At 40.5% G+C, this 15,343-nt stretch overlaps 1 protein-coding gene across 1 annotated transcript; it reads right to left on the bottom strand.

Moving 5' to 3' along the window:
- Nucleotides 1–3,850: 3,850 nt before the first annotated feature.
- abhd15a (abhydrolase domain containing 15a) lies at nt 3,851–13,635 on the bottom strand. Its single transcript, XM_034225418.1, has 3 exons — nt 12,724–13,635; nt 6,112–6,464; nt 3,851–5,049 (listed from the first exon to the last, which is right to left on the bottom strand). The coding sequence occupies exons 1-3, from the start codon at nt 13,252–13,254 to the stop codon at nt 4,410–4,412; spliced, it is 1,524 nt and encodes a 507-aa protein (XP_034081309.1). The 5' UTR covers nt 13,255–13,635; the 3' UTR covers nt 3,851–4,409.
- Between the last annotated feature and the right edge of the window lie 1,708 nt (nt 13,636–15,343).

The following is a 15,343-nucleotide window of genomic DNA, read 5'->3' as shown; positions in this document are numbered from 1 at the left end:
GTTAACTATTTTTGGACTATGAGAAGATCTCTAGTAATTCTGAGGAGTCTACTGGATTCAGGTCTGTTCTGCCACCCGCAGTGGGCATCCCCTGCAAAGGTTCGGATGTGTTACACAAACAATTACCGGTTGCCTTGTCACAGTCAATCTGCTCGACAAAATATGTTTGTCTTTTTTGTTTTCCTGCGATGATGGTTCTTCAGGACTGCTTCTTAAGCTCTAATCACACTCTCGCAGACTTTTCCGGTGATTCTAAAGTAGATGACAATGTATGTGTGTCGCTTAAGAGGAAAATATGCCTGGTTTTGTTGTTGTTATTACTGTCAGGAAATGTACAACCTAACCCTTGGCCGTCCAGTAGTAGTAGTCAGATCGTTACTCCTGCTGATTTTAAAGCTAGGTCTGGGTTGGGTTTCATCCACTTGAATGTGCGCAGTCTGTTAGGTAAACTAGATTTTGTCCGTATCTGGGCGAGCTCAACTATTTTGGCCTCTGACATTGCCTTAAATGGTTTTTAATGTGTATCGTACCGACCGGCCTAATAAAAGTGGTGGCGTTGCCATTTATGTTAAGATATGTTTATGTTCAGTGTAACCGCTGTAGTTTCCAAATCTATCAGTAAGCAATTTGAATTTTTAGCCTTAAATATAGAAGTGGCAAAGGGTCAACAGGTCATGGTCGTGGGCTGTTACAGACCCCCCTCAGCTGTCAAAGACTCCTTGTCTTCGCTAGCAAATCTTTTATCGCAACTAGACTACAAGGAAATAGTGCTACTTGGAGATTTTAACTGGGACTGGTTAACTGCAGTGTCAGAGGATTTAAAAAACCTTTGTATCTCTTTAAATGTTACTCAGATTGTTGACAGTCCTACTCGCCCTAATATTAAGTCCCCAAATAAATCCTCCCTAATTGATCTCATTTTAACTAATGTTCCCTATAAATACTCAGCTGTGGGAGTATTTGTGAATGATCTGAGTGACCACTGTGTTGTAGCCACAATTAGGGACACTAAGGTCCAAAAGGTTAAACCTCGTATTATCATCAAGAGAGACATAAAACATTTTGTGGAGCAGGGTTTTGTGCATGATCTGTTTGGGTTTGATTGGGGAAAAATCGATTTGTGTGCTGATGTTGAGACTGCATGGTCTTATTTTTATCTTGGTTTTATGGAAATTATAGATAGACATGCACCCCTGCGTAAATTTAGAGTGAAGGGACGAGACAATCCTTGGTTTTCTGCTGAATTATCTATTCTCCTACATGAGAGAAACAAGGCCTGGGCAAAGGCTAGGAATTCAGGCTCAGAGGTAGAATGGCTGCGTTTTAGGCAGCTAAGAAATAGCTTCACTTCACATGTCAAAAGTGCTAAATCTAAGTATTATCTGTCAGTTACCACAAAGAACCTGAACAACCCTAGCAAATTCTGGAAAGCCATAAAATCGATATCCACCGGTGATATCCGTAATGAGCTACCTCCGTGCCTTACCACAGTATCTGGCACTATATCGGATAGGGCCACCATACTAAATTGTTTTAATGAGCATTTTGTGTCCTGTGGCTCTCTGTTTCATTATGTTTCTAATTCTGCTTCTGTGAACACCACAGTCGGTGACTCAGAACAATGTGGTCTGGAAAACCCTTTCAGTTTTACTCCTTTTACTGTTGATGTTGTTCGTGAAGTCTTAACCAAGCTAGATCCTAAAAAGCCGGCTGGTCCGGACAACGTAGAACCTTTCTTTTTAAAGATAGCTGCAGATTTTATTGCTCCACCTCTTACTACTCTTTTTAACCTCTCTCTCAGCATGAACAAAATCCCAAAAGTATGGAAGTCAGCTTATGTCCTGCCACTACTAAAAGGAGGGGAGGCCACCTTATTAAACAATTATAGACCCATCTCTAAATTGTCAGTTCTGGCCAAGGTTCTTGAACGCCTAGTGAGTGAACAGGTAAAGGTGTTTTTATGTAACAATGACATCCTGTCTAAACATCAGTCAGGCTTCAGAAAGCAACATAGCACCATCACTGCCACAATGAAAGTGGTGAATGATATTACGAGTATTTTAGATAATAAGCAGAGTTGTGCAGCTCTATTTGTTGACCTATCCAAAGCTTTTGATACTGTCGATCATCGCATTTTGAAGCAAAGGCTGGTCAGTATAGGCATATCCAGCCATGCAGTAGGGTGGTTTGTAAACTACCTCTCTGAAAGGTCCCAATGTGTTCAGTTTGATGGGCTGTCTTCTGAGTGGTTAAACATCACTAATGGTGTACCACAAGGTTCAGTTTTAGGTCCGCTATTATTCTCTATCTATATTAATAGTTTAGGTGAAAATGTCGAAGGAGCAACCTTACATTTTTATGCGGACGATACCGTTATGTACTGTGCAGGTCCCTCGATTAACGAGGCTGTTGTTAAATTACAGGCTGTTTTTAACATTAATCAGGCTCAGCTCTCTGAGCTTAAGCTTCTTTTAAATGTGGATAAAACCAAGGTAATGCACTTTTCGAAAGCTAAAGCTAAAAATACACCAGAGACTGCTTTGGATATTGTAACTACGCAAGGAATACAGCTTGAAGTGGTTACCTGTTACAAATACTTGGGTATCTGGCTTGATGACTGTCTCACTTTTAAACTTCATGTCAATAACCTGCTTAAAAAGCTGAGGTTTAGGCTAGGTTTCTTTTGCAGAAATAAGTCCTGTTTCTCGCTTGAGGCCAGGAAAAGGCTAGTCACTGTGACCTTTTTACCTGTGCTGGATTATGGTGATTTGTTGTATATGAATGCACCTGCCAATTACCTGAGCAAGTTAGATGCTGCGTATCACAGTGCACTGAGATTTTTGACAAATTGTAAAGCACTTACGCATCACTGTACCCTGTATACCAAGGCGGTTATGCCATCACTTACTGTACGGAGGCTCAGTCACTGGTACTTTTTAATTTACAAAGCCATGTTGGATAAACTACCATCTTATATCTGCTCCCTGATCTCTGCGAATTGAAAGTACTTATTGCCTGAGATCGCATGCTATGGTTTTATTAAATGTGCCAAGTGCTAGGACTGTCTTAGGGAAGAAAGCTTTTAGATGTGCAGCTCCACTAACATGGAACAGTCTGCAAAAAGAATGGAAAATTACCAAGCTAGTACCACTACATGTTTTTAAAGCTTGGTTGGATGCTACAAAATCAGATGCTGTTGGTACCTGTACATGTTGTTAAATATGTAAATTGTAATCCCTGTACATTTTGCTGTATGATGTCCTTTTGTTGTTCTGTTGTTTATGTTTTTATGTCTTCTTGTGGAACCTACTGCTGCAGGTCTCCCTTGAAAAAGAGATAATTGATCTCAATGGGATTTTACCTGGATAAATAAAGGTTTTGAATTGAATTGAACCCTGGATTCTTGCTGCTTATTGAAGTTTTGAGCTGACCTTTGAAATCTCCGAACACTTTTAACCCAATACCTATTACTTTGTCTAATGTAAATATATATAATTAATTGGCTTAATTCACAAGACTAAACCCAAATAGCTCAATTTTACAGGGGAATTTCCGAACAACATTATGCTGCTAGGTCTTCATTTGAAACCAGCCTCCATCACAGCTCCACCTCCTCCACATCCTGAGCAGCACTGAAACCTTGGAGCACAGGGTTTAAATGATAAAGTGTTTCCAGCCAGCTCATTCAAATATCATTACCTCATGACACAGATTTTCCTCTAAAAGCAAACTTGGTTGAAATCACACATACGTTCTTCTACTCTGGGCATCACAAGACATTTCCCAACACAGAAGAGAACACTTAAAAATATACTTTCTGTAAAATGTACAGTAACACTGATGAGTTGAACTCATTTGACATTTAGATTTAATTAACTTCATATTTTACAGGATTTTTATCTCCTTTCCTCTCTATGCACAATATGTTGAATAAGTCTCCTCCAATAGTCAGTGATAAAAAGAATAACAGCAAGATACTGCAGTAAGTGGGTTACAAATAAATTGTGTAAACTGTGTGAATTGTGAGGAAGATGAATACATCTGATAAACAATAATGTATGTGTGACAGGATCCTTGACAGCTGTTAGTGAAGAGATTTGTATCAGTCTGTAGAAAAAATTATAGCCACTCATCTATAGGTGAGTTTAGTGTCAGCAGTTAAACATAACAACTGCATGCAAGCATGTGGCCTGTCATGACGCTGGGTGTTCTATGGCTAACATCAAGTGTGTGAGAACCACACACACTTAAAAACACTCGGTGACCTCAGCACTTCACAACATCTGCACTTTTCTAATTTTGGACATCTTAACACTGAGTGCCACACTGGCAGAGTTCTTCACATCTCAGATCAACCCAAACAATATCAGACAGCACCAGTAAGTCCATTAGCTTCCATTAAGCTCCCCTCATCGTGTATAGGACCGCTGCCAGTTGTAAATGGCATGGATATTATGGGAACATTCTGGCACTCGTTTACACGTACTGACGCTGCGGTTGCGGAAAGTCCTCCCTGCTGCGCCTCCCCCCAGCCCCCTCCTCCTGGCAGCGAGCTGCTTGGTTCTCTCTTCTGCAGCGAAGAAGTCTGTGGTCGCCCTGAAGAACTCCAGCAGAGCTTTGTGGCTCCAGCTGATGTGACGGCTCCCCATCCCGCTGCTTGGTGCAGCCACAGGACCGACTGAACCAGATGCCCCAGCTTGGCTACCCTTGGACTGGGTGGAGAAACCACAGTGACCACCATGGTCAGTTAGGAGGAGGAAAAAATGTGGGTTTGTTTCAAAGAGTTCCAAGGGTATTGTTGATTGGGCATCACCGCGGATCGGGTCATCCTGTGCGCACACACTCAGAACAGGAATAGCCACTTCGTCCACATCTCTCAAAGGTTCATTGCGTTCCCAGTAAACATCCCAGGTAGCTGAGGTATTGCAGCTACTGCTCGTCCCCGGTGGTGCTATTGTCTGACAGAACAACGCCTCCTCCAGGTCACGCAGGGAACAGCTGGAAAACAGGGTGTCCGTCTGTATGGTCTCACCCAGCACCGTTTTGTACCTAACCACGTACACGCACACAAACATGCACACAAAAAGAACACACATTTAGAGATACAACAAGAGGATACCAGTAAATCAATTTTGAAGAGCTGGATGGGTCTCATATTCCCCCGGTGCCATTGATTTGAGAAACTCTACCTGGGTCACGATGTCTCTCAGAATCAATGACTTTACACTGAGCAGGCCATCTGTTGCTATAGTAACCTAATCGTCTCTTTAATTGTCTGTGCCTTTCCAGTAAATGGTTAGTGATGACTTGTGTCTGCTTTTCTTACACTCCCTCTGTCACCGTGCCTCCTTTCTGGCTGACTTTAAATCCACACATATATGGTTGTCTCTGTGTAATTTGTCTTTACTGTGATTTTGTATACCTTAAGCAGCAACCTTATGAAGCTTATTATATATTATTGACAAGGTGATAAATTCCCTGCGATACATTTCTCAATATTCTTGCTTAAACTAGTGCACTGTGTTCCAAAGCGATAGGATATATATGTGCTGCTCCTGTGCACCCTCCTTTAGAAATGTAATTACTTGATAGGTCAAAAAGTTATTTTGGTTGTTCTGGTCATGATTTCCTATTAGTAATTATTAAAGTTAATTGCTGATACCTGGGAACGTGGCCACAACACCATTTTTAACAAACTATAAGGTAACTGTTGCTAAATGTATTTCAGGATAGACTAAGAACTACCCTACTTGCTGTAATTGTGCTCATATTTTGCTTGTGTAATGAGGGATAGTAGCTGACAGTGTGCTCATATTATAGTTGTTTTCATCTCATCTTGACAACATTTCTGATCCTATTTACAACCTGTCTGATCATTTCCTGTTTTTTGTTTGACAGACATGCAGTGGTGTCCCTGTCATCCAAGCATTAACTTTGGTGAGTAGAATATCATAATCAAAACCATTTAAAGATTAAGGATATGTAAAGAGGACACATTGTTATGAGCCATACTTTTCTTTTGGAAGCTTACAAAGTCATGTTCCCTTGAATGTTTGGTTAACCTCATCTTTATATATTGTTTTCAGGTATTATAACCATTTTGCCACATACCTGCTGAGACATATCTTCTGGTAGAGCGCCAACGCCCACTGCAGGGGCCAGCACAGCGCGTTCTCAAACCAGCTCTGACAGCGAAAAACGGGGGACAGGCAGACGGCCGCTGTCACGTAGCTGGATGATCCACACTCCCCCAGGTAAGAGAGGAGGAGGCCGGACCCGGTGCTCTCACTCACTGCATACAGTTTCCCTGCAGGCTGTCGGTGGCGAATGTAGCGCACTGCCTCTCGCAGATCTGCAGGGTCACCGAACTGCTGCAGCTTCAGGGTGGTCAGCGGGGTGCCGTTGTGGCTTCGGCGGTTGAAAACTGCAGGGAGGTAGCCATGGGACAGTGCCGTTTCACACAACTGTGGGGAGATGGGTGGAGAAAATAAATAATAATATTTCCATATGTCAAAAAAATATTACGGATTGTGGGCGTTTGCTGGGGAATTCAGTGTTTAGTGTGTTCAGCCATAAGAGTAAGACAAGATCCATCTTTAGTCAATTTTATTTTTGTCCTGCTGAAAAGGATCTATGATTTAATTAAAAAAAAGCCAACTTAGTGTGAACTGGTGTCTTGGTTATAATACCACAGAATGAAACAATGCCTCCTTTTAGAAAATGGTTTCCATGTCATTAGACTAAATGCGGATGTAACACCTGAAAACGGCATGTTACTTCTACTTTTTGCTGTATGGAAAAAGAAATAAACAGTTGCCAGGGGAGGTGAGAACTCGGTACAATTACAGGATTAAGTGTTTCCCTCATTAACTGTGCTGCTTCAGCACTGTTCACTGTAATACTACAGATTGTTTATTTTGTTATAATTTGACAGTATGAGACATTGGGGCTAAATAAATGAATGTAAGAAAATGTTATACAAGTGAATGAGAAGTAATACCCCTTTCCTGTTCCTTTCACTTTTTTGTAATGTTTAGCATAACTTTATCTTTTCCTTTTAGGCTCTTCAGAAACTGGCTCTCAAATCTCATAGTTCTGCTAGTTCTCTCTCTGCATGTTTACAGTAAATTGTGTCAGGGAAGGAAAGCAGAAGAAAAATATTTACTTCTTGTGCTATATATAACTTCTTGTTGTATATTTTAGTAGCAGATGTGTATATATATATATTTGAGTAGATCTCTTTGTTTGTATATGTGTTATTATAGTGTTAAGTGTTTGTAACATACTTGGTATACATTTTGAAAGGAAAAAATACATATGACGCATCATCAGAAATGAGTCAGCCCATTGAGTCAGCCCTACGACTTTATTATCATAAAGTCGTAGAAATAGCTCTGAAAAGCTCTGTTCCAGTTGCTGAATATTACCTTTTAGAATAAATTATTCAGTCCAGTACACAAACAGAGGGTTTGTCTGGAAAAAGAAGAGTATGTACATTCTTTGTTTCTCTACAAGCTTTGTAGTCACAAAACAATGGTGGTAGCCTGGGCAAATATATTTGTATTTATATTTGAATATATTTGTGAGATTTCAAACGAGTTTCATAATGCTTTTTAAAATCTGCAGAAATATCAGAGGGATTTAGGGAGAGCTGCAGAGTAGTTACATTACATATTTAGCAGCTGAGAAAGGCTGCAGTAGGATTTTTTTTTTGGGTTAATTTTTATAAAAAATAGGATTTACTCAGCTGAATATGTTGCCAGGCAGTGTGAGAGAGCACTGAGCAGAACATCATTCATTCATTCATGCATTAATTCATTTGCCCCCTCCTTAATAATTCCATAGATACAGTAGCATTTTGAAATATGACAGGATAGGACGAGCAATTTAAAATTAAACTGAGTCACTTTAGTTCAGCTTTATTCCCAAAGACATTTAGACACATGATGAGACATTTCATAATTTAAAGTGCATATGAAGGTTGCTGAGATTAAATAAGGTGAGCTGGGCTTACGCCTGCCTGCTCAGTACATACAGCGACATTGATCTGATGCACTTTGTGAATAACAGGCATGAGTGATGAGTAACAACTGGTCACAATAAAAAAGAGCAAAACATTAAAAAAATACCTTTTGTTCAGAATAAAAAGCTAATTATTTATTACAATAATGAATACTGTTTTGACAATCAAATACATTTGCCAGCTGAGAGGGAACATTAGTCCAGAGTGCTTACTTAATGTGACGTAAAGTGATCCATTTCTAGATTCTATGCAGATTAAGGGTCAGGTCCCAAAAGGCTGTGTTGACACTGAATTTGTATTTTTTCAGCTCTGTGTCATTGCAGGAACAGTTAAAAAACAAACGGCAGCTACTCCGGCAGTTTTCTGCCTGAGCTGATAAACTGTCAGCTCTGTGACAAATTCCTGCAGCAGGGACTCCATACGCTGGACAACACGCCAGCTCTCATACACACCAGTGTTCTTACACACACAACAAACACACACTGCACTGAAACACATAAATACAAAAGGACTTAAACAATACCAATATTCCCTTCATGATAATTGAGGGGATCTTCCAGGAGTCCACCTCTTTTATTAAATAAACTCCAGGAGTTTCATCTCGACATGTTGCCACGAATCATGTTAAATTAAGGATGTTATTTAATTAGAAGCCTTTTAGAGGCAACAAAGCATCTCAATACAATGAGCTGTCTTCTATTCAGGTCAATAGTTTCCCTTAATACTCAACAGGCCTGTGATACTTTTCCAGGTAAAACAGTTGCTCTGCTGAGTTGGTAATGTTCAGGAGTGCAGCCAACATTTAATAAATAAGTTATACAATTAATTAATTAATACGTTTTTATTTATTTATTACAATTTAGTTGAGATTTTGATATTGAAATGCATACATAGTGTATAGTTTTACCCAGCATTACATGTAGATGTCTTCTAAATATGTCCCTGCTCTGTTGATAAACTATGCTAGAAAGTTGCTAAAAGTTCAAATAATCAGATCATTTCTTTCACAGTTACTGTACGTGTTATATATTAAATGCTATCCTCATAGAGAGTTGCTTGGTAGTGTCTGAACCAATTCATTGCATCAATATAGTTGGTTTCTTCTTTAACCCTTTGCATTTCAGAAGACAACAGGGATTTTTCTACTTTGAAATAAAAAAGCAAAAATAATCATGATTTTTTTCTTTTTTTGTGTCTTGTGAACGTTTACAAATGGACTTTAAAATACACTGTGAAGTTGCAAGACAATCTATTCCTCTGGCTGAATTTCAAACGGACAAGCATCATAATCAAGCATTCAATGGGCATAATAGCTATCTATTATTAAGGATATATGCCACAATAAATATATCAAGAACTACATTCCCAACCATTTTTACATGCCTCATAGAGTGTTTCTCTTGTTGATCTTATTATAAAGTGAAGCAATGTAAATAAGCATCTACTTCTTCCCTGCTTGGTAAGGAAGTTAATTGTTTGCATCTATTTGAAGACAGAGCATCAGCCATGAGGCCATGAGTCATAACAGGAGTGCTGCCAAAACCAGAAGGGCAGATGGAATATTCCAGGTAGTGCAAGGCACGATTTGGAAAAGTGTTGGGGCAATTTGAATGTTGCTGAACGTCTGGGGAAAATGTCCTCTGTGTCCAAACACCAACACCAATTTGGTAATGTAGCAGGACAATTATGGGCTACAAATCATCCCTATTCCTCCCTTGTTGACCCAATATGTACATAAGTATATTCCTATACTTTCAAACTGAAAATCAACTATTTACACACAATCATTGTTTTATTTCAAAGCAATAGGCAACACAATAAGATGACTAACTGTCTTAGTATACAGACATAAGGGGACAGAAAACACAAATCTAATTCCCTAATTGCTTCTCTACTTCTCATTGCAATGTTATATGGACATAGATATCAGGCATATGTCCTAAGTATTGCTGCTACTGTTACCATCTCTCATAGTCATTACGGTTAATGGTAAAACGTTCCCACTTCTACTACATAAGCGTTTAGAGTGTTATCCAATCCTGCAATGCCTTTTGAAAACTCTAAAGCTGCTCTCTCAGCGAGCAGAAAGTAAGTAAAAAGGAATGGTCTGAAACACAAGTATCTAAGTGTTGAGCGGTATATTACACATAATGACTGGATTACAGCATATCACACCTCATTAAGAGAAACAAATACTTGAAGTACAAAAATGATTGGCAGCAAAATACTGAATATATCACTACTAAGTCACACCATTATAGTTAAACTGCTCAGAGGTCGATCTGCTCTGTTAAGAAAGTACTAAGGGTGTTAATCATGAGGCAAGTCTCCAGGAACATTTATAGCCTTTCCACACATTTCTCTAAACAGAGTGTGTGGCTCATACACACCCTCAGTATATTAAACTGTTCTTTGTGTGGGACATCTTCTCTGAGGTGGAGGGAAACTATGGTTTAAAATGTAGTTTGTTCATGATTGAGATCAAGAGATTTTAAGAAAGGGTACAGTATGTGAATTCAGAATCACTTGGACTTGTACATTTAGATCATCATAATGTTTTGATTTGAAACATTTAGTTACTATTTCTTGACTTGTTGAAAGTTATGAAAAGATAGTTCGAACTCGTACAGTTAACTGTCACAGTGTAAATAGGAGCTTATACTGCAGCAGACAGTTGGCTCTGATCAGAGTGGTTTCAATTTTCACATCTAACTCTCCAAGAAATCGAACAAGTGCATTTCCAGAGAGAACAATGGCCATTTTATTTTTGGTAAATGTGTAATACGATTCTGTTGTAATGTAATTCACTGCACTGTTGTTGAACTAACTTACCAACTAGCTGAATGACTGAAGAAATACTTAATGCCAGTGTATTCTGTATGTTTTGGTATGACCACACTATATATAACCACCTATACCATTATTTAAAGAGACATTAATTACTTGAGACTACATAAAACAAAGAAGCATAAAACAAACTGAAAGTAAGTATATGAATGATTTAAAAGGAAATTGCTCATTCATACATTCATGAGTGCTGGAAATGTGCTGTGTTAGGAGAAGAAGGGAACAGGGACCAAAGCCCACAGACGCTAAATAAAAACCTACCCTTCCCTCTCTCTGTGTCACAGATGGAGCCGTGTGTGTGTATGCCTAGCAAACATAGCGCTTTTTATCTTTCTCTTGCGACACACTGGGTTATGCAGAACAGTGACGGGAGCAATCTTAATTGGCTCCCTTGTGGTGCCTCAGCCCTCCGAGCGTGACAGCTGACAGATTCTCTCTACTCAGATGATGGCCTAAAAAACACCAGACACAGATCCGTCTGAATGTGAAAATTACTTTTCATCTTTCAATCATATTTTGCATTTTCCCATGGCCTTAAATCACCACTATTATTTTTTTATTTCCTTTTCTCTCTGTTGTTTCATCCCACTCCTCTCTTCATCCACTACTCTTTGTTTATGGTTTGAAATTAGTTATTAGCTCTAGATTAGTGTCCACCACATTTTGTTTTGTTGGTGTTGAGTTCTTGCAGAGTTGTTATATGACATGTGGCTGACGTGTGTGTGTGTGTGTGTGTGTGTGTGTGTGTGTGTGTGTGTGTGTGTGTGTGTGTGTGTGTGTGTGTGTGTGTGTGTGTGTGTGTGTGTGTGTGTGTGTGTGTGTGTGTGTGTGTGTGTGTGTGTGTGTGTGTGTGTGTGTGTGTGTGTGTGTGTGTGTGTGTGTGTGTGTGTGTGTGTGTGTGTGTGTGTGTGTCTCTGTGTGTGTGTGTGTGTGTGTGTGTGTGTGTGTGTGTGTGTGTGTGTGTGTGTGTGTGTGTGTGTGTGTGTGTGTGTGTGTGTGTGTGTGTGTGTGTGTGTGTGTGTGTGTGTGATGAGCAGGCAGAGCTAACATGAGATGTGGAGCAGCGCTTCACTTCCCCAGGCCCCTCAAGCGATGCTTTGTAATCCCTCACTCAATTACCTCAGTCAGTGCATTGAAAGAGCAGTTGAAATACTGGTGCTGCCTCCACAGCTGCTCTTTTCTTCCAACTAAGTGATTGCCTTTGCCCAAATGGCCTTTGTTGAGTTGCCCTGTCATCTTCCCACGTCTCTTTTTAAAATACTGAAAGCCTGACTTCTCTTTTGATAAGTTGTCTTGCATGATTTGCTTTGTTTTTGTTTAGTATTTCTACACTTTAGCTATGGAAATGTTCACTTCTGATTTTTAAAGTTTAGAATGGTACTTATCATGAATAACAGGCCCCTGCACTGTCATGCTGCTGCTGTAATGTTCCACCTGTTGACTCATGCTGTACAACACAGATTGGACACAAAGAGCAGCTACAGAGTCCATGACACAACTGAGGAAGCATCTCATGTGGACATCCTTACCCTTGCCAATAAAACAGATACAAATGGGATTCTGTTAGTTACTGCAGAGACTATGGACACTAATATTCCCAACCTTTAAATTAGCAGGTTTGTGGACTATTGAAGTTTATTTATTTGGTGAGGAAATTATAATGATCCTTGAGCCATCAGCTGTATGTGTGTTTTGTTATTTTGTTATTCTTTAACTTCTATTGAACTTCGTTGTCTTGATATTTTGTAAGATTGACTGTGCAGCCTTTTGCACGGGTATGATTTACTTAGTTATTGAACTCCTATCATCCCTATGTTCGTTAGTGGAGTCTGTGAGAGAAGCCAAACACGCACCTTTAGCAGATTCCTTGTGATCTTCCCAAAAGAGTTTGGGATGATGAGCAGAACAGGACTGGTGGAGTGGCTGGAAGTCCTGCGTCGTTTCTGGTATGTGGGCACTGCCCAGTCCAAAGCCACCAGCCCCTCGTCGCTCAGCTGCAGGTTGTCCCGCACAAACTGGACCGGGCTGTCGTACGGACAGCACGCCTCATACACACTTTGGAGCAAGGCACCGGCTCGCCACGTCCACCCGACACACGGCGCGTAATTACTGAAAGTCCTGCAGTGTTTTAAGAGATAGTTGGCCAGTGCGGACGGTTTGCAGATCAGTGCCACGGCGCGTTTCTTCTCGTCCCCCGCCTGGGCACCGTCGCTCCCCTCTTGCTCTGAGACGCACCTCCCGGTCTTGTCAATCTTCGCCAGTTGTGAGATCCCCAGTCCCTGATGCAAGGCATCCGACTGGCTCTCGGTGTTAAAATATTTGAAGCCTGGCCAGATTAAGACCACCAGGATCACAAAGCACAGAGCCACAAGCCATTCTAGCATTGACACGGTTTGGGAGAGCAAATGAACACAACACGGTCGCTTTCCACACCGTATTCTGGAGCCTACGTTTTAATTATACATTTAAATGATCAAACACAGTCCACGAACACATGGTGCCTCACTCTGCGTCGATTTGGTCCTAAATTGATGCTCAGCTCGTCTGTGAAGTTTGTTGTTTCCCCGCGGTGCCAAGGCGCACCAGTCCTTCGTCCTTTAGGCGTGCTGTCTCAGTTACGCAGCGTCTCTTTTGCTCCAGCCCATTCAAAAAGCGACTTCATTTATCCATTACTGTTGCCACTGTGAATTAACGAATTAACGTGATTCATGCATCCAACGCAAAGTGCTTCGCTCGAGCTGTTACTTCAACCCAGCTGCTGGGAGCGCAAGATATGTCTGTGGGCTTTGTAGCGCGCAGCTAGTTGGAAACGCCTCCCATGTCCAACCCCCCTCGGAGTGAGCAGGTACTCTGCACGTATCTGCTCTTATTAGCCATCTTCTTAATTGGCCTACTTTCAGTGCACATAGTACAAAAAGTGCATATTAATTGTTTAGACAATCTTCCTGAATCTCAGGAGCCTGTTTCTCTTTCTCTTCCTCACTCTTTCTGCCAGAGACATAACTTACCTTCTACTAAACTGTAGTGAGCATGGTAATTATTCATAGATCTCAGTGAATTCTTTCTAAATTGATTTGGCAACAGTTACGTTTGTAACAAGTGTGCAAGAGATTACAAATAAATAAAACATGAGCCTAATTACGCTAACCTGTTTTAAAGGGGCTTCTTTCTGGGCACCATGCGTAATGAAACCTGGTAAGCATTTTGATGCATTTTAATAAAACAACTTCAGGTTGACTTCAGTATTAGTTTTGTAACTGTACTTTGAAGGGAAGGGTAAAATGAGACAACATGTAATCACTTTCTGAGACACAGCAACTTGTTGCAGCCTTGGTTGTTATTGTAAAGATACATAAGATGGAATATTAAATGTACATCTGTGTTAGAAAAATATCACTCGACACCAGGTTGAGAATCAATGATCAGGTAACTAATTTATTCTTGCAAGAAGGAGCAGAGTTAAATCACATACAAAGGATATGGGTTAACTCACACACATGGGGTATGTTGCTCAAAGGAACAACAAAAAACATCAGGCTTATATAGTCCAAAACACAGGAGATAACAAAGTCGTAAATCGAGGTGGCGCTAATATCAGCCGCGGGTGTCGGAAAGTCGGGTCATCTGCAATGGGTCATCTGTGACGTCTTCTGGAAAGAGTCACGTACTTCCTTCACGCTTCATAGAAATTAGATATTTAGGAGACAGCAAGTCTGTCTTCTCATAAATATCAACAACCTGAAATGCCCTGCCTCCTCCTATCACAAGAAGAGGCAGCTGCAAGGTCATACACAGTTCAGAGCCACACATGATATCAGTGCATTAAAACAACCCAAAGAGTGGAGAAAACAGTATTTCTCCAACAATCTGTATCATGCAGAAACACACCTTAGAGCTCTTACTTTTGTTAGATTTCTGTGCCATCTGTTTTCGAGGAACACTTTCTTTTGGACACTCATTTAACCGATGCCAGCAAAACACTTCACTGCAGTCTGCTGAACAAAAATGTATGGCAGTGTGAGCCAAAGAAAACAAACCCAAGCTGAAGTGACAAGGCAGAAGATTGCTGTATAGTGTTTGTTCAAATGTGTAATGACACCATTCCTGTGGTTTGGCCAGGGGAAAATACAATACAAATGGCTAAATGGGAGAAGCAAACGTTCAGAAAAGGAAGACGAATGAGAGGCTGAGGATCTTGGTGTCACCTCGGAGACACTTTGAATGCCAGAGCAGAACAGCTTACAGCTGGAGCATTAGAGAGCGGGGGGTGGGGGGAGTTATGTTGTGTTAATTGACTCATGCAGTTCCAGACACTGCTCATGAGACACTTCCCATTTGTGCGTGAAAACCATCTGAGTTGTTAAAGCCCTACGGACAGATTATGTCCCGCTGTAATGTAACTTTAGAAGCTCTTTGGTGGTCTAGTAAAATAGTTCAGTTGTTCACTTTAACAGGCCATCTGCACATGTCATT

The sequence above is a fragment of the Gymnodraco acuticeps genome, unplaced genomic scaffold (genome assembly GCF_902827175.1).
Source record: "Gymnodraco acuticeps unplaced genomic scaffold, fGymAcu1.1, whole genome shotgun sequence".
NCBI classification, from domain to species: domain Eukaryota; kingdom Metazoa; phylum Chordata; class Actinopteri; order Perciformes; family Bathydraconidae; genus Gymnodraco; species Gymnodraco acuticeps.
The sequence above is the reverse complement of the archived record's forward strand: the minus strand, read 5'-3'. Positions and strand labels throughout refer to the sequence as shown.

Excerpts from the sequence above, each read along its gene's own strand:
- abhd15a (XM_034225418.1), bottom strand. The coding sequence starts at position 13,254 with ATGCTAGAATGGCTTGTGGCTCTGTGCTTTGTGATCCTGGTGGTCTTA. Across the intron at positions 6,465-12,723 it reads TCACAAGGAATCTGCTAAAG|TTGTGTGAAACGGCACTGTC; the intron begins GTGCGTGTTTGG and ends ATCTCCCCACAG. Across the intron at positions 5,050-6,111 it reads CAGAAGATATGTCTCAGCAG|GTACAAAACGGTGCTGGGTG; the intron begins GTATGTGGCAAA and ends GTACGTGGTTAG.